At 49.6% G+C, this 18,593-nt stretch overlaps 1 protein-coding gene across 26 annotated transcripts in view; it reads right to left on the reverse strand.

The window, feature by feature from the left end:
- Nucleotides 1-198: 198 nt before the first annotated feature.
- The window catches only part of epb41l2 (erythrocyte membrane protein band 4.1 like 2), a 46,776-nt gene continuing 28,381 nt past the window's right edge, over nt 199-18,593 (reverse strand). For 6 of the 26 annotated variants that reach the window (XM_081695381.1, XM_081695379.1, XM_035529073.2 and 3 more), the window contains 19 exons: nt 18,249-18,324; nt 17,609-17,827; nt 16,970-17,057; nt 15,805-15,957; nt 15,484-15,581; nt 13,751-13,923; nt 12,507-12,616; nt 9,743-9,817; nt 9,600-9,635; nt 9,033-9,092; nt 7,522-7,680; nt 6,000-6,116; nt 5,151-5,204; nt 4,209-4,766; nt 3,078-3,206; nt 2,829-2,927; nt 2,512-2,592; nt 2,032-2,146; nt 199-1,320 (listed from right to left, as the gene is read on the reverse strand). In XM_081695381.1, coding sequence (XP_081551507.1) covers nt 2,042-2,146; nt 2,512-2,592; nt 2,829-2,927; nt 3,078-3,206; nt 4,209-4,766; nt 5,151-5,204; nt 6,000-6,116; nt 7,522-7,680; nt 9,033-9,092; nt 9,600-9,635; nt 9,743-9,817; nt 12,507-12,616; nt 13,751-13,923; nt 15,484-15,581; nt 15,805-15,957; nt 16,970-17,057; nt 17,609-17,827; nt 18,249-18,324 — 2,390 coding nt within the window. In that variant the 3' untranslated portion in view covers nt 199-1,320; nt 2,032-2,041. The remainder of the gene's footprint in view (nt 1,321-2,031; nt 2,147-2,511; nt 2,593-2,828; nt 2,928-3,077; nt 3,207-4,208; nt 4,767-5,150; nt 5,205-5,999; nt 6,117-7,521; nt 7,681-9,032; nt 9,093-9,599; nt 9,636-9,742; nt 9,818-12,506; nt 12,617-13,750; nt 13,924-15,483; nt 15,582-15,804; nt 15,958-16,969; nt 17,058-17,608; nt 17,828-18,248; nt 18,325-18,593) is intronic. The other 20 variants (XM_035529091.2, XM_035529074.2, XM_035529087.2 and 17 more) reach the window with 20 other exon arrangements.

Here is an 18,593-nt window from a genome sequence, read left to right on the forward strand (position 1 = left end):
CTCATGAGTGACTGCTGTATTTTGGCCTTGTAGACTTGGCGCATCTCTCATTTTTAAATAAACTACAGTCTGCCCATGTGACGGGAGCGGAGTACGCCAACGTAACACGCATGCCGGCTTAATGCTCAAAACGAACCTTCGCAACGGAACTGAATCTCAAAGTTAAATAACGTCTCAAAAACGTCAAAGACAAACCCAGAATAGAGAAACGTTTATTTCAAAGTGTTACACAGACAGAAGTTTGTATTCAATAGTGGGGCAGAAATCACAATACAAGCAACTAAACCAAAGGGGCAAGAGTGACGGGTCCAGTAGAGGGAGGGAGGGAGAGAAACCAATCTAAAAACCGGCCTCATTTACATGTGAAAGATTCCATGGTGGTGAATCCACGTTACACGTGTCCCTTATTATAAAACAAAACTAAATATATTAAAAAATTTGAAAAAATATTTTAAAAGGGGCAAAGAGACCTCTCTCATCTACCCATCACATTTAAAATAATCAGATCACAGAGAAGACGATGCAGAAACATGGGGTGAAAAAAAGAAACATTCGCTGAAGCTGGGAAGCTGTGCAGGAAAAATGACAAAACCATGTCCTGAAAAGCTGCCAGTCAGGAAATATTCCAGGGTGTGAATTGGTTTTAGTGCCCCCCCCGAGAGGTAGACAAAGTGCACCTCTCCGTGGTGGAATGTGTGTGCTGTGTGTGTGTGTGTGTGTGTGTGTGTGTGTGTGTGTGTGTGTGTGTGTGTGTGTGTGTGTGTGTGTGTGTGTGTGTGTGTGTGTGTGAGAGACTGCGTACGCGGAGGGTTAGCACGGTCATGAGTAGGGAACATTCCCACCGTGCCTTCCCAAACACTGGTCCCTTAAGAAACACACCAATGAGAGTTGATATCTTAAAATAAGTCCCACCTTTTCTCCCAAACCAGACTCTCCCAGTCCCCTTTAAAACCGATCAGCTGGCATATTAAAACACCCATAACTGAGCAGAATGTAAAATTCATCTTTTTAAGCACATTTCCTCCCGTCTTCACCCTTCTGTATGACCAGGAATGTCAATTGCTGCATAACAATTAAAAGGTATTCTGGAACAAAAAAACAACGATAAACGCAAAAAAGACGATTAAAAGCCACAATACATGTTAGCTAAGTGGTTCTGCGTTTTGAACGATAGATGCCAAATACGGGTATGTGAGGCGCAGACGTTCCGGTCTGGGTGAGGAGGTCTTCTCTCATCCTCCGACCTGAGGCGGACACTCGCGGGGAGAATGGAGGGACGGTCTCCACGAGCGAAGTGAGAGAATCTCACAGGCTCCAGCTCTGCAGCAGGAAGAGAGAACAAGACGGCTGGTTGGTGAAGGGCTCACATGCCAGTCCTGGCACCCGTCAGTGGTCAAGATCAGCACTGCTAAATGCCTTTCATTCATTTGGTACTTCGGCTCGCTAATAACATCCATCGAGCTAATTGGTTTGATTAACGGGCAACTTTGCCGATTGTTACCATGGAAACACGAAATGGTCATGCCGCTGGTAACTCTAAATAGCCATGTGACCAAATCACCACATTATGTACGAGCTCCATATTGACAAGTCTCAGCTCTGTTTAAGAGCCCCCACATTAGATCAGGACAGTGCTTCTCCCATCTCTCCCTCAATAGATCATCAGGGCACCCTAAAGATGAAGAATGTGGTGGTGTCTTCCTTCTTCAGCACTGGCTCAGTGCTCGGATGCCGCTGACCCCAGATTCAGGTGGAGATGGTGGCTAGAACTACAGAAGTATCAAACAAGCAAGTTGACGACATCACACACTGGACATATGCACGATAGAGTGTCCTGATCAAACTACTGCCTGTGGACCTTTCGGACTCCCCTTTGCCCTGGTGAGTTACTGTTACGTCGGAACAGCTGATTGGGACACCGCAACGTTGCGGCCTGACTGAATCTGACACACAGAGAGCAGCTATTATGAGAGGAGAAAAGATCCAGGTAACATCAGCACTGGTTGCCAGGGTGTGTTGGTAGGGCGTTACCTCCTCTGCTTTATTCATCTTCCTCGGCCAGATCTGTCTCCTTGTGCACCACCACCCGCGTCACAGACATGTCTGGGTGCTGCTCTTTGGCTTCCTTTATGGCCTGGGCCAGTGCCTGACCGTGCCCCACACACAGGCAGATAGATCATGAAAGATTAATCAAACAAGATGAACTAAGTCCAAGTGAACTGATAGCAAACACACTCCCACGCCAACAGCTACAGTGTGTGTGTGTGTGTGTGTGTGTGTGTGTGTGTGTGTGTGAGTGAGTGAGTGAGTGAGTGAGTGAGTGAGAGAGAGAGAGAGGGAGGAGATACAAATTGATAGGTGTGTGGGTCTGTCTTGGAGAGAGAACTGTGACTGCGGTGGTATTTCTGAGACACCAGATTCACCAGACTACACCCGCCCCACTTCAACCTATTCAATCCTCCCAGTACAGTCCCAGTACAAAAAGCCCGAGGTTGAGTGACTGCCCCTCACCTGGTCATGGTCAATGTCAGAGTCACCCGTGATAACGATGCGCTTCTCAATCCGCGTTTCCGACAGCCCGCCTTTCAGTGTCTGACACACACACACACACACACACACACACACACACACACACCACTGTCAACATCCATGCTGATTAGGGAACACAACATGTTCTAACATCTTGGTGAACCAAATATCTCAAGAGTGACAGTGCTGGATGTCCCTGCAGGCACTGTACCAAGATGCTCTTCACTGAGGTGATGGTGTGGGCAGGCATGAGAACACCTGTGTGTGTGTGTGTGTGTGTGTGTGTGTGTTTGTTTTACCTTGGTGATATGTGTAGTTGTAGTTGTGCACAGAGATTCAGAGGTGATGGTGTGGGCAGTCATGAGAACACCTGGCTCCACGTCTCCACTACCGTCCAACTGCCAAACACCACACAATACACACCACACAAACACAACAAGCAGACTCACTGGATTGTAAATCCATCTAACCATCTAACCGCAACAGCTCCAAGACGTCCAGGAATGGAATATCGCAGTCATGATTGACCACTGGTGAGCACGCAGTACCTGTGCAGCCTCGTAAGTGATGGTCTTGGTTTCCGTGTGGACGATAGGCACCTCCTTAGTGGTGATCTCCGCCTTCTGAGCAGAAAATGTGTCTGAAATGGTCACCATTTCCGTTTTCACCACCGGAGGCTGGGAAAAAGAGGGCAGACCGTTGGTGACGCACGCCAACGCGCCCCGCCCCACACGCACAAACCCCCCCCCCCCCCTCACCCAACCCCCTCCCCCTCCCAAACAAACCCACACAGACCAGAAATGATTCTTCATGCCTCGGAACCAAACTAAATGCTAAAACGAACCTGAAGTCTTCAGAACGCTCATGCAAATTAACTTTGCGCATGCAGACCGTCACAGGAAGCTGTTCAGTCACCCTCTATGGTGGTGACTTTACAACCACTTTAGAAGCGCTGCTTTTCCAGGGTAAATAGGTGTTAAAGAGCATTTTTTCCCCTCACGAACCGTCACCCACCCACCCACCCACCTTGACCACTCGCTCAACCACCTTAAGTGGGTCGCATGCACTTTAACCCCCCCCCCGAAACGCTTGTCTCACATACAAACACAAAACATGCAATAAGTGCAGCACAAGTATCAAAGTACCACACACACAGCACACAACTGCTCCAGACCACGCCAGAGACGACCTCTGCTAGTGCCCTTCACCACACAAACGTCCCACTCTTACTCGTGTTCTACGTTTTGTGTGTGTGTGTGTGCGCCCAAATGAATGAAATGAAAGAAAATCCTAAGGTAAAAGAAAAAAGGATGACAATAGGATGGGTGGGATGAAGTTTGAACAGAAGGTTGGGGTTAGCCGTGGAAAACACTCGCCACTGTGTGTACGCTGGTGCACCTCCCGGCGCCCCACAGGATGGCACCAGCACACTACCTCCAGAACACCTGGCGCTAAAGCTTATTGCTACCTCCGCGGAGTTTCTTTCACTGAAAAATGGGAGCACAAAAAAAAAAAAAAAAGAGGAGGGAGAAGGAGAAAGAGAGAGATCTGTTCTCCAGCCACAGGATGAAGGGATGACGGAGGAGCAGGAGAATAGAGAGCTGCAGAGTGGTGAAGATGGCCAATTTTTTTATTTTATTTTTTTTGCAAGACACAGTTCAGGGTTTTCGGCCATTTACCTCCGAGCAACAGATCACCTGTGGCGCATGCTCCCCTTCCACATGAGACACGTCACCGTTGACAAAGCTTGGCTCCTCCTCTTCATCAAAGAGAGTGGGAGGGGCTTCACTATCATGGGTATGGCCATTGGGTGCTTTCTCAGGTATGACCAACACCTCCCCTTCCTGTTGCTGGGCATCTGCTGGCTCTGCCATGTTGGCCGCTGTAGCGGCAGCCTCGTCTGTAACATCCTCTCTGATGATACATGGCTTTAGCGCAGCGGGCGGGGCCTCCTGGTTTAGCCCCACCTCTTGCTCCTCCTCCTCCGGGTCCTCTCTTATGAGGTGGGCGGAGCCGGAAAGCTGAGGGTGATACTCCGCTTCCTCTTCGCTCTCACTGTCAGATGACGCACTCCCCTCGTCCTTCCCCTCGAGGGCTGGCTCCGTTGCCGCGGTTTCGGGGGCAGAGCTCTGGGGCCTGGCCACTCTGACGACCTCCTCGATAACAACTGTCTCCTCCACAACCTCTATGACCTCTGGCTGACCGTTAAGCCCTGAACTCTGATCATCCTCTGTGCTCTACAATGGACAACAGAACAATAAACAAAGGAAGGGTGAAGAGAAAACAAGAAACATAAAAGGACTACACACACACACAGAAAAAAAAACACACACCACCACAACAAACTTTAAATTAAGACCAAGACAGTGACTGTATGAAAAAAAATACACACAAGCAACACAGCAGAACTAATGAGGAATGAGATGAAAACGACAGATGGAAGAACAAATGAATTTATAGATGTGTAGATGAACAAGAGAGAGAGAGAGCGCGAGCAGATGGTGGAACTGGTGGGCGTCTGCGCTGGAATGAGAAGTACTGGTGTTAGGTGTGAGGCTGGGTCTGTGGGGGGGGGGGGGGAGGGGTTAGGTCAGTGTTAGACTGAGCGAGGCTGGCACCACCTTGCTGATGTCTCTGCTGTCAGACAGGGCACTCTCGAGGCGGGTGGGGCTTTTCTGCGGAACATAAAAGGTAACCATAGGCAACCGTCACTCAAACACTTCCTGGTAAAAGGGCACAAGGGCGCGCGCACACACACACACACACACACACACACACACACACACACACACACACACACACACACACACACACACACACACACACACACACACACACACACACACACACACACACACACACACACACACAGCACAGTGAAAAAGCCAGTATACGGAGAGTTAAGGTAACAGAGGAGCAGAAAAGGCACCGAATTGCACTCTGGCACACAGCAGGAAACTAGTAAAGGCATTTATACACACACACACACACACACACACACACACACACGAGAGAGCAATAACAAAGCAGAGGATATTCAGTCTAAACATTTACATATGAAGTTTATGGCCAGTCTGATTCATTTAAATATTTTTCAAGGTTTATAAACTGAAACCTAAACCTCTCTGGCTGTAGCCCAGTACACAGACAGCAGTCTCAGGCTCATTATAACTAGGCTGAATTTAGCAGGCTCCTGCACACGGGGCTGATGTGAAATCCCATCTCGGGGGGGTGGGGGTGCCCAACAAATAAAACAAAAATGAAAAAAGGGATAATGTGCACCAATGATTCCAGAATGAATACCAACCAAAATGGTCTGGATGACAGATAAATAATCATACCAGATCTGGACATGAACTTCTGCTTGGAGAAAAAAAAGGAAATCAAGCAGTTAGTCACTACACAGAAAGAGAGCGAGAGAGAGAGAAGGTGAAGATGAGTGGAAAAGTTTAGGCCTTAGCGGAGAGCACCTCGGAGACTGCTGCAAGTGTGCTCTCTGGTGGAGCCACAGAGGTACTGCAGGGGTCCATCAGACCAGAGAAACAGGCTTTACTCAAAAACAGAGAGGTGAGCTCCTCTTCTAAACTCTACAGGGTTATACAGTAACAAAGAGGGAGGGGTGAAGAAGAGTCAGGGGAGGGAGAGAGAGAGAGAGAGACAGACAGACAGACACACAGAAAGAAAAGACAGACAGTGTGAGGGAATGAGAGAGAGTGAAAGGGAGTAAAGTGCATCCATCAGGCAGAACAAAAACACGCAGGCAGAGAGACAGTGGCCGTAACCTTTCTAAACGTTCACATTGCGAGCCCAATGTGCTCAAACCCCATCTGCAGCAACAAAGGGGTTGGTTGGTTGGTTGTTTTGGGTTAGACTGCTCACAGTGTATTTTTAAATGTGTGACACTAGTCTGGACAGGTCTCACTCCCAAAATGACCCTGGCCCAGCCACGCCCACCCACAACACCATGGACCACAGTGCCGGGAACCGAATAAATCAGATTAAGGGATTAAGTGGCGTTTTATCTGTTTACACTCCTGTAAAAAAAAAAAAAAAAAAAAAAACTATAGAGAAACTAAAGAGAACAGGAGATAGGAGGACACGTGTCTACGAAGCTGTTTCTAAACATGGGGAAAGCCGCATGAACACATGAAAGATACGCCAAAGCGTAAACATGGAGAGTGAAATTAAGAAAAGGAATAAGAACAAAAAAAGGTACGTACGTACGTGTACACACACACACACACACACACAGATAGGGCAGACAGCTAATGGGCATTGGACTGGCATCCTGAGATCCAAAGCACAGGGGCAAAGAGTGAAGAGTCCTCGTAAGGAAACAGAGGGAGATGGAGGAGAGAAAGGGCCTCCTAGAGGGCAGAGTGCACAGAGAAGTGACTGGATCATACTGGTGCTTCCAGGCCACGGTGAGGAAGGACCACACCCCCACACACCCCCACACACACTATATGACCAGGCAGTAAATATCACTGTCGAAAAAGCAACAGGGAAGAATACAGCACAGAAAAATTAGAACAAGTAAATGTGAAAGTAAAAAAATATTTACAGCAAAAATATGCAATCACATGAGAATAAAGCAAGAAAAAAACAAAAACAAACAAACAAAAAAAAAAATCAGCACAAAGCTCAGACAATCAGGAAAACAGCAGGAGATTCAGCACGACTCTCAGAAACCAAAGGACCAATTGGACTGTTATGATTCGCCCCGAGGAGAATCAAGTAACCAATCAGATCATTGCGGTGCTCACAGAAGAACAACAACAAAAAAAGGTTTTGGAGAAAGTCTGGACTTATTTTCCTGTTGAGCCGAGACCAATTTTACAACTATGTCAGCAGGTGGTGAACAAAAGACAGGCAGAGCAACAGACAGAACAAGAGAGTGAGCGTGAGAGAGAGAGAGCAAGAGAGAGAGAGCGCGCGAGTGAGCGGCATGCAGGTGTAGCAGCCTGGATCCCGGTGTACAAGCACACATACCCCATGGGCCTGCAGATGCAGGCTGGTAGCAGGACTGCCCGTCAGGCGCTTATCCCACTGATCAGGCCGAGGCTCTGGGGCCGCCTCCATAAAACTGCGCTTTAGCTCGCTAACGCTAGCCTGATGCCTCAAAACCTCCTCCTGAGTCTTATCCAGGTCCTAGCACCACAGCACCCAGGGGGAGAATGGAGAGAGGGACCAACATACAGGGAGTGGGGGAGGAGGAACCAACATTCAGAAGGGAGGAGGGGCAGGGAGCAATATTCAGGGAGAGACCAACATACAAGTAGTAGGGGAGGGGCAAGGAGGAACATACAGGGAGTGGGGGGGCAGGGAAAGGACCAACATCCAGGAGTGGGGGGGGGATCAACATCCAGGAATGGGGGGGGGGAGGGTACCAACATCCAGGGCATTAGTTTGAAACATCCACAGTCATGGTGTAGTGTATGCCAAGCCTCACTGCTGGTGTACAGGAAGCGGAGGGGAGTGTGGGACAGGCACGGAGGAGAGCTCCATCTGCAGAATCAGCAGAGCAGGGTGCGTGTGCGTAGGGTTTGGGAACCCAGAGCAATGAAGGCTTCCCCAGCTCACAACGCCTATAAATAGAATGAGCACGGGCCAACGGACGCCATAGCAATGGGGGTGCCAATTAAAGCACGCTCTTCTGCCCATTTGAATAAAATATCTCCCACCACCAAGTGATTCTGCTTCCAGCTGAGAAAATCCAACAGCCTTGTGTTGAGGGGAAATACTCCGTCCAGGGGTGCTGGAGGATGCATGTGCGCAGCAGTGAGACAAGGCTTACAGGTTTTTTGTCTTTACTACCGTAGTGTCGCAGCACTACAACACCTTGGTGTGTAACACACGCACACACACACACACCTGTCCTGCAAACCTACTGCTGAAGCCCTGTGTCAGTTCAGCTGATGACAATAACAGACGGAGATCACTCAGTGATGGAGGGAGCTCACTTATCATTTTTTTCCCTAGACACAGGGAACAGCTAGCACGTGCGCGTGTGTGTGTGTGTGTGTGTGTGTGTGTGTGTGTGTATATATGTGTGTGCGCGCGCACACAGAGCAGATTCATCCCCGGGGTCAGTAAAGTTTAGTCTTTAAACCAAACACATATGTTCAGAACATAAATTACCCAGAGCATCCAAAGCAGAAAACCCAATCTGGTCTGGTTAGGGAAACCATATTAGTCTTATTATTAAAAAGTGCAAAACAAAACAACAACAACAAATTTGATATAAACAAAACTACAATCCACATAACTGTAATTTGATACTTCAAGCATACGGCCAACAAAAATCAGCGGTACATGCAGTAACACACACAGACACATCATAGCAGGCCATGTACACCCCCCCCCACAGCCTACCAGAAGGAGAGTGAAGGGCAGGCCAGCGGTACAGAAAACAGACCCAGGCCCTGAGAGCCATTCTGATTGGTTATTCTTAGGTTTGTTTTGCTACTGTTGTGTACAGTCGTTGCCGTGGCGATACCAACCTCCAGCATTAGTTTGCTATGTCTGACATAAATATTCTCCCCCTGCACTCTCGGCTCCCTCTGCAGAATCAGAACACACACACACACACACATGTCAAATCAAAAAAAGCAAAACGAAAATAAAGAGGAATAAAGAAACCCTTCAGCGTGAGAATGGCGGAAAACGGCCACAGGCAAAAAAAGAGAGAGATGGGGGGAACCCACGTTCCAGGCCTGTCCAAACCATCCGGATCAGAACCTCCAGACTCCAGAGGATTTCCAAATGAAAGCAAGGACACGTGTCAATGGCTGGATAAACATGACATAACGCTTAACGTGTTTGATTAGTGACGGTTTGGACAGGTTGAGCCCATTTCTGTAATTGCATCACTCATATCACAGTGAAGCAGTGAACACACAATAAATAAGTGATTAAAAAAAAATCAAAAAAAAAATCAAAAGGCCCAAATAATCAAAACAAGAAAGGATGCAAACACTCTGCCAATTTCTATCTGACACTATATGCAAATCACATCAAACTGAATGGACCCATGAAAATTATATCATTCAGCAATTATATTAATTAACCTTTAATTCAGAGGAATCGTCCGCAGCTTTCCAGGTCTGTTAGCGTGATTGGAGGGGGAGAAAAAGTAAGAGTTAGTATGAAACATTTACAAAAGTCTTGGAAAGTCTTTTCGTTTGAGTGCAAACGGAGAAAGTTGGCAGACCTCCGAGGCAGGCTCAGCAGGAACTGCAGTAGCTGCTCCCTTGCCAGGCTCCGCCCCTTCCTCCACCTGTGGACTCTGATTGGTGGAATAATGGACGAATCGTCAAGGAGGGAAAAGAAAAGGTGAAATGGATGATGGGAAGGCCTGCTTCCTCGATGACTGCGCAGTAAACATGCTAAGCCATGAGGAGCGGGGGGCGGGAGAGAAGCCCCTGAGCTCAGGGATTGGCCGGTCACGGGGCGGGATAACGTGGCGGATGTGCAGATTCGTTGTTTAGGCGCGGTGACGCAGTTTTCTGTGCACGTGCAGTTCTGTCCCCTCTGCTGAGACTGGGTCTGAGACTACAGAGGGGAAAAAAAAACAAAACAAAACAAAAAAACCACCACCCAAAACCAAGTGGGCTTGCACGCGACAGTCCGCCTGTGCTCTTATTTAGAAAGAATAAATCATTGATAACTTCAGCTGATTACAAAGGGATTACAGCATAGGTTTAGGGCCCTAAATAAGGTGCACAAGCCAGCGTGTGCACAGTAGTGAGAGCAGCCTGCGTCCTCGGGGCCCGCGGCTGGAATACTGGGACCCAGGCTGAGCAGGAGGGGGCGGGGCCAGAAAAGAGAGGGAGAGAACAAAGGGGATAGAAAACCAGCAACTCAAGGGCAATAGCAGCAGGAAGGAGGGTTTACGCAAGTGAGGGCAACAGGCTGTTTTAGGCAGCGGGGTCACAAATCTCCTCCTGAGAGGTCGTGTCCGCAGCGACCGCAGCCACCCGGAAGCGGGTGTGCGCCTTGGGCTCCAGGTAGCACAGCGACACAGCCAGGGGCAGTGCCAGAATCAGGGACAGCGCCACCGAGTGGCAGGCAGAGAGAAAGACGGCGAACACGAGGAAGAAGGAGGGCAGCAGTGAGGGGGAGGAGAGGGGCAGGCCGCGACGCAGAGCGGCGCGCTCGCCCCGGGACCCGTACCGGCCCGGCGGTGCCGAGGAGCCGAGCCTGACCGCAGCCGCGGGGGAGGCCTGCGGCACAGAGGGCACGGCGGGCTCGTCCTCGTCGGCAGGCTCAGCGGGGGTGTCGGTCGCGCCTGGCAACGCCTCGGGCTCAGGGTGGAGGGGGAGGTCGGGGCGGTCGTCCTCGGAGACGTCGGACGGGACGTCGAGTTCGGAGATGGTGTCGAGGGTTGGGGCAAGGGAGGAGAGGGAGGAGCAGGAAGGAGAGAACGGGAACATAAAGAGAGACTGAAGGAGCCCGTAGTAACCGTGACAACCCATGTACCCACGTGAAGGCCATGCAGGGATGAGCAAACAGAAGCAAAGGCGTCAGAACGCATAAGAACAAAAGAGTGGGGGGGGGGGGGAGAGATGTGCATGACAAAGAAAAACAACAGTAGAGGAAGGAGGAGTGGCCAGGAAAAGAGAAGAGAGAAAAACACGTTAGTCAGTGAGACAGTTTAAGGTCATAGGTCGCAGTGCAGCAGAGAGGATTATGGGGGGGGGTTAAGAAAGGAGTGATCAACAGTGCCAAAAACTAAGGGTGCAATGTGTGCACGCGTGTGTATATATAATTATTACATCTGAGACATTAGAACAACTAGGGGTACAATGTGTATAAGAGTGTGTGTGCGTGTATATAATTATTACACCTATGAGGCATTATCTCTGTGCATGACCCACACTTAAGCTTACAGTCCCCCACTACCAGATCAGCAGCACCAGCCGTGGGCCAGTAAACAAATGTTATCCAATACAGCGTTTATTTAAATCGGTGACGATATGAAGCAAACGAAGGTACTGTCAGAAACGACTGCTTCCCCGTCACATAGCGACAACCGTGTCCCATCTAAATGACCTCAGCTTTATCTAAGCAAGCAGTATTAAAGAAGCGTTGAAGTGCTGATGCGTATGCAAACGCAGCGAAAACTTTGGTACGTAAGCCACTGCTCGGAGACCTGCTGAACACAGAGAACTTTATATATTACCGGCATTGCACACAGCGAAATCACAAAGCAAGCACTCTGCCCAGTGCCCACGGAATTTAAAGTGCTGTCGGGAGTCCAAAGAAAAAATGTTTTGGCACGGACAGCTAAAACGTCAAAGACGGTTACGGTGTGTTTGGGCTCAAGTCAGTCTGCACTGATGAACTTTAAAATCAGTAACTACTGGAGAACTACACATCAATCAAAGCCGGTTCTGTCTCCTTTAACAGTGTTTTCTTTTGCAGATTTATGTGAGCGAGAGGGAGAGCGAGCATGCAAGTGCTAGAAAAAGAGAGAGAGAAAGAGAGAGAGAGAACACACACAGCTAGGTTTTCTTTGATCGGAGGCAGAAGGGAAGGGCTGTCCTGGTCCCCTGCCCTCACCAAACTCACCCCCCAAGCCCCCCCCCCCCCCAGCGCCAGTTCTCTCTCCGGGCCCTTTGTCCAGTGGAAGACGGGTGGCCGGGCCAGAACCGCCTCGCTGTTCGGATTCATCACAGGCGCCGGCCCGCACACGGTCTCACTTGGACAATAAACAATGGGGCATATGTGAAAGGCCGCAGGGGTCTCAGTCACCGCAACGTCGCGTTAGTGCCAGTGTCACTTAAACGAGACAAAACGCAACTGCTTGAGAAGAAAAAACTATATAGCAAGAAAACTTTAAAACAAGCCTTGAGAAAAGAGGGAATTAAAGGTTAATTCATCAATAATTAAAGGTTCATTCCACGACTTTTTTTTTTTTTTTTCCGAGCTGTGCAAGAGAATGGGGGTGGAAAAGCGTGGTTAGTCTTCCTCACCTTGGAATCAGAATAGAGCTCCAGGGCAGAGTCGCGGCCATTCTCGCCAGGCCCCGCAGCGTGGGTGGAGACCAGAGGGTGGGTGTGGTCACTCACGCTCACCACTGGAGCTGCAGCACAGAGGAACACGGCGAGGTCAGAGGCTGCAAGAGGCTCAGCTCGACATGTTCAAGAGTCCGTCAGCCCTGAGCTCAGCCACCATAAGGAAAACAGGGAAAACATGGGTGATGGTCTTAAAACAAACAAAAACGAGCGAGCTCGAAATAAAATATCATCTCATTTGAATCACCATTTGCATAATTTCATTTTGCATCGCACCGGCTAATTTAAGCAGCAGCACTAAAAGAGTCCCACTTGGGCGGTTACAACGGACGTCACCGATTGGTCTTCACGCAGTTGTTTCAGGCCAGTAAACCCCAGCTGAGGAGGGGGGCCCACGGGGCTCTTCTCTGAGCCTCCACTAGGGGCCGCTGTGGGATAGGGACTGAGAGCACAGGACCGGAAGAGAGTGAGGAGGAAGGGGGAGTTCATCGGGACCAAGAGCCTCAGCGTCCAGCATGTGTAGTACAGCTGCTGTAGAGTGAGAGCATGAGAACACACTCACACCAAAAGATGACAGCACGATGGCGTGGGCTGTAGCGGTTAGACCGGCTACAGCAGACACTGTGGCGGACAGTCGCTCTCAGTCTGACCCAGCTAGGCTGTTCATTACTGCACAATGGCATGACCTTAAAATCACTCTGCAGTAGCAGAGGAGTCCTACAGTACGTCTACCTTCACACTCACGAACCCCGCCAGCCCAGACGCGCCGCCCCGGAGCAGAACTCCACAGAAACCCCCGTCATCCCACACTCCTCTGTCCCTCTACCCCTCCGTCACCGTCTCTCGGGCCAGGCGCAGGAAACAGATGGCTCTTTTCATTTACCACGTCCATGTACACACGCACATTCCCTCGCTTTCTCGCCCCTCTCAAGAGAGATAGACACACACAAACACGGTCTGACTTTGAAAATGCTGAAACACGAACACCAAATACGCTGCAGCTGGGCTAAAAAAAATCTCCTGCAACAACAACTTGAAACTGCAGACTCAGGCACCTGTGTGTATGTATGTGTAGGAAGAAGAGCACCAAGAGAAGCAGATGTGCTGTATGGAGAGACGTGAGGAGATTGTGCCCTCAGGCTGTGAAAACGTACGGGTGGCTGTAACACACGCGCGCACGCAGTGGGGTGGGGTGGTGTTACCTCCATCCAGACTGCGAGCGCTGCGCTTGCTAGACGTTCTCTGGAAGTCAGGTGGAGAGCGGTGGATGAGTGCGCTGGCTTGCCGCGTCTGAGCCTGCGTGCGGCCGCTGTAGCGGAACCTGGAGCCCAGCGTCAGGAACTTGGACTTGACCGGCTGTTCAGGGCTCGTCAACCTTTCACACACACAGACATACAGGAATAAGACCCATATTCCTAGGAGGCAGTTCACATGTGATCAGCCCGTTTCAAGTGTGTACAATAGTGAAGAGCTGTGTATGTGAGAGAACAGTCTCCTTTATCCATCCAGTAGCAGCGTGTGTGTCTGTGTGTGTGTGTTTGCACGCATGTGTGTGTTTTGGGGGAAGATGGGTTTGTTAGTCAGTCACAGAACATTAGGCAGTGGCCTTGATAAGACCACCAAAACAGGAGACAAAGGCGCTCGTGTGTGTGCGTTCGCTCCTGAGGTGCTTGTTCTGCAACGTGCACGTCCGAGAGAGGGAACAGAAGATAAACGCAAGCAGGAGGGAGGAAGGGAGGAAGAAGTGAAAGATACACAGCCAGCAATGGATAAGAGACATAAACCAATGTGAGAGGGCGAGAGAGAATGTGTGTGTTTGATTTGTGTATTAGGGTTAGTCTGACAGTGCTATTGCTCTGGATCCACTCTCATGCTGTCAGAGCCAAGCAAAACAGTAACAGATGAAACTGCAGGGAGATCTTAGCCTGGTCTGCTTTGGCACGCACGCACACACACACGGAGAGGAACCAGTATCAAAGCAGCACACACACACACACACAATCTCTCTCTCTCGCACAGGCAATCACGTGAGGCCTTAAACCAGGTGGACTGTGTCCAGCATGACATCTTCTGTGTCTAGCCCACTGAAGGGGTTTTGTCATAAATAATAAAACTCTCAGAGTAGAGTGGAGACCACTGGAGCAGATAACCAGGAGGTAGGACACACACACACACACACACACACACACACACACACACACACACACACATATATATATATATATGTATGTATGTATGTATGTATGTATGTATGTATGTATGTGTGTGTGTATATATATATATATATATATAGTGGGAGGAACAAAGAATGGAATGAGAGAGGGAGGGTGAAAGGAGCAAATTTTTTAGGTTGTGTTTCACTACCAGAGGAAGTGACCGTCCCTCAGTCTGTCAGTACAAGTGAAGCAAGGCTCCAGATGCCTGCACTATGCCCTGGTCACATCCCCAATGGCCTGTGCTCATCTGTGATTGGAGGGGACAAAAACCCAACCTCGCTAGCTTCCCCATCATTGGCTGAGTGTGCAGTGAGGAGCCCACGGTGCTCCGCAGTGTCCCAACTTCCCAGAACCAGAACATAACAGCTTGTCTGTGTGTCTGTGTCTGTGTGTGTGTGTGTGTGTGTGTGTGTGTGTGTGCGTGCGCTTCCAGAGAGCTGGCCAGCAGCGCAAACATGAAGTGCACACAGTGCTTTATCTCTCTGGAGACAGAGCAATTACACACCTCAGTAAGCTCATACACATCAGAAAGCCACAGGGAAGACTGACCCAACACACACACACACACACACACACACACACACACACACACACACACACACACACAAATAACATGCAGAAAGAATGTTTCACAGCGTCACACTTTTAACGCATTCCACAAGCAATATAGTGCAGGGCAAGCCTAATGAGGATGTGTGTGTGTGGTGTGGGGGGTTCACCTGAAAAACGTGTGATGTTCCACACAGACTTTCCAAATCCGTTTGGCAGCGCGATGATTGGGCAGCTTAAATCCTACTGTGCTTTCAAACTGCTCTGTCTAACACACACACAGTATAAACACACTTGTAGACATAAGTGTGTACACAAAGATGAACTTTACCAACACCCTGAACTGCAGGCAACACTTCACAACGCACTGGCGTTGCCATGACAACTGCATGCATCACTTCCAAGCCCCACAGCACTGGGTGTGGGGCTGCACATCAACAGCAGTTCATGTGCACGCGCATGTGTGTGTGTGTGTGTGTGCGCGCGCGTACCTCTCCAGGTCTGATCTTGATGTAGAAGTTGCAGCGCTTGTATGAGATCTTGAGGATTTTGGGCCAGGCAAAGCGGTTGATCCTCAGACGATCCTTATAGATCAGCAGTCCGTTAGCACACACACCAAGCATGATGTCCACGCCCTCCGAGTCCTGACACACATGCACGTACGAAAAGACAAAGTCCAAAAAGACAATGACTCCCAAAGACTGCTCTGATTGGTCCTAAGAGAGCAGAAAGACAGGCATGGGCTAGTGTGGACACGCCCACCGAGCACAGGCAGGAATGGGTTAGCGTGGACACGCCCACCGAGCACAGGCAGTCGTGGGTTAGCTGAGGAATACTTATTACCCTCTGGACAGTTACTGCTCTACTCCAACTGACCCTGGAATAGCCGATTGCTCCAGAGAACATGGTGTCTTATTTTTAACATCTGGACCTCAAGAGACGAGAACAATGGCATGCATCTCACACACACACACCCCCACACACACACACACACACACACACACCCACACTGTGTATTTTTGGGCGATGGAGGCAAGTATTAAAGGAGTTATTTCTCAATGCAGCAGATGATCCAACTCCATCGTGCCATCTTATAAATCACGTGTACAGTTTGGGGAGGGGTCACTGCAGTCAGGGTCATGTGATCAAACGCACACCATGGAACGAGCCTGGCTCAGAACGCTACAGGAAAACGTCCGTGTTCATCATACGCTCTCAGCCTGGCTTGGGGGGGGGGGGGGTGTTTCTGGGGCTTTCCACATTCTCCACACCTGGTACTGAGCTTAATCAGGTGTGTTAGAGGGAGAGCAGAGAAGAGAAAAAAAAAAAAAAAAAAAAAAAAAAAGAAAGAGACAGAGAGATCAAAGGAGAGAGAGAGAGAGAGAGAGAATGCCTGAAGGTCAAGCAACTCTACTAATGTACAGGGCATGAGACACAGAAGTCTGATAGAGCCCCTACGCACGCACACACCATGTTTGTACAGCTGATGCAGGTAGTTTGGTGCAGAGGAATCTGCATGTCTTAATTTTCCACCAGAGTTTAAATCCTGGGAACATCAAAGGACCTTCATTAAAGCACATGGAGGGAGAGACAGCATGTGTGTTTAAGGGTGGAGGGGTGAGAGAGCGTGTTTGTGTTGAAGGGTGGGGGGTGCACCTTCGCGTGATGTAGATCCACGCCATACATGGAGAGCTTCTTGGCGTTTTCCAAGAACTGAATATCAGCTTGGGCTGGAGTCATTCCCCTACACACACACACACACGCACACACATACACACGCACACATACACACACATATATATACACACACACACACACACACACACACATATACACACACACACACACACACACACACACACACACACACACACACACACACACACACACACATACACACACACACACACACACACATACATACATACACACACACACACAGAGAGAGAGAGAGAAAATCACAGTAGTGCTATTATTCTAGGGACGATGCACTTTTGTTTACAATAAATGAAACCTAATAATCAGGTCTGCAGGCCTTTTGCTGTTGGAAGCTTTAAAACAGCCACTCAGGAGAGCTCCACCCACTGACATGTCTCTGCCTGGGGGGACAGAGCTCATGTAGTTGGGACTGGACGTATTTATATTTGCTAAGCAAACAAGCATTTTGCTTGTGCGAGAAAAAATGTACATGATGGATGACTGGTCTCCATGAGAGTGTTTTAGTCCATGAAGAGAGCATGTGTTTGTGCCTGTGGCTGTGTATATATGTGTGTGGGTGGGGTGGGGGGGGCCTACTTGTGGGATTTGTGCAGCTCCGCCAGCTTCACCTCCAGCTCCTTGGTTTGGGTGGGGGCAAAATGGAATTGGGCGATGTAGTCGGAGCGATGCTGGTCAGGGTCGTAGTCGCCAAGCTCGGCCTGCAAGGTGTAGGAGCCCAGGAGGGCATGGGTCACAAAGGAGCAGGGCAGGCGGCCCAAGGAGATGTCCTGCCTGAGCTGCAGACACAGGAGATACCTGGCCCAGGGGGGAGAGAAACCATAGAGGAAGAGAGGAAGATGGAGAGAATGGGGGGATGGATGAGTTGATATAAAAGGTAGGGGGGTGTGTGTGTGTGTGTGTATGAAGTAGGAGTTGATCTCCACGTGAGCCGGTGATGGACGTGGTATTGATCAGTAAGTGAGGGGCAGGGGATGCATGTGGTGGTCTGTGGATCAGTACATAGCAAACTGCGCCATCTATGGGCCAAAATATGGGCCAAAATATGCACGACAAAAGAAAACCTATGGCTTTCCTCAGGACGAACAAGGACAGGACGTTTTCAAGACAGGACATCATGGCTTTGTGCAGTGTGGTGAAGCAAATGAACCCAATGGCATTTAACTAACGCAGTCACATGAAAAATGTATGGCCGTGAGCTACAAACAAACGCGTGTACCTGGTGATGTCCTCGGTCAGTTGGGAGGGGTCCGGAGGGTAGAACTTCACGCTGAAGGCAAACTGCCACTGAGAGTCTGGAGAGAAAAGAGAAAAGCAGACACGACCATTAAACAGTGAAACACCAAACAGAAAGCAGTGCGGCTGCGCGCCTGCCGTCACGGCATTTGGCAGGCGTGAAGTACAGAGGCGCTTCGGCTTGACGCGCGCCACACACGTGCGGTTCCGATAACCGTGGGGATTTCGCTCCCACGCTGGTTGTACAGAATTAGAAAAGTAATGAAAATGATTTAGGAATGAACGACCTCGCTCTCAACCCCTTTCTCTTCCCCATCTGGTCCGTTAC

This window comes from Electrophorus electricus, chromosome 2 (assembly GCF_041902795.1).
Source record: "Electrophorus electricus isolate QZ-2024a chromosome 2, ASM4190279v1, whole genome shotgun sequence".
NCBI lineage: Eukaryota > Metazoa > Chordata > Actinopteri > Gymnotiformes > Gymnotidae > Electrophorus > Electrophorus electricus.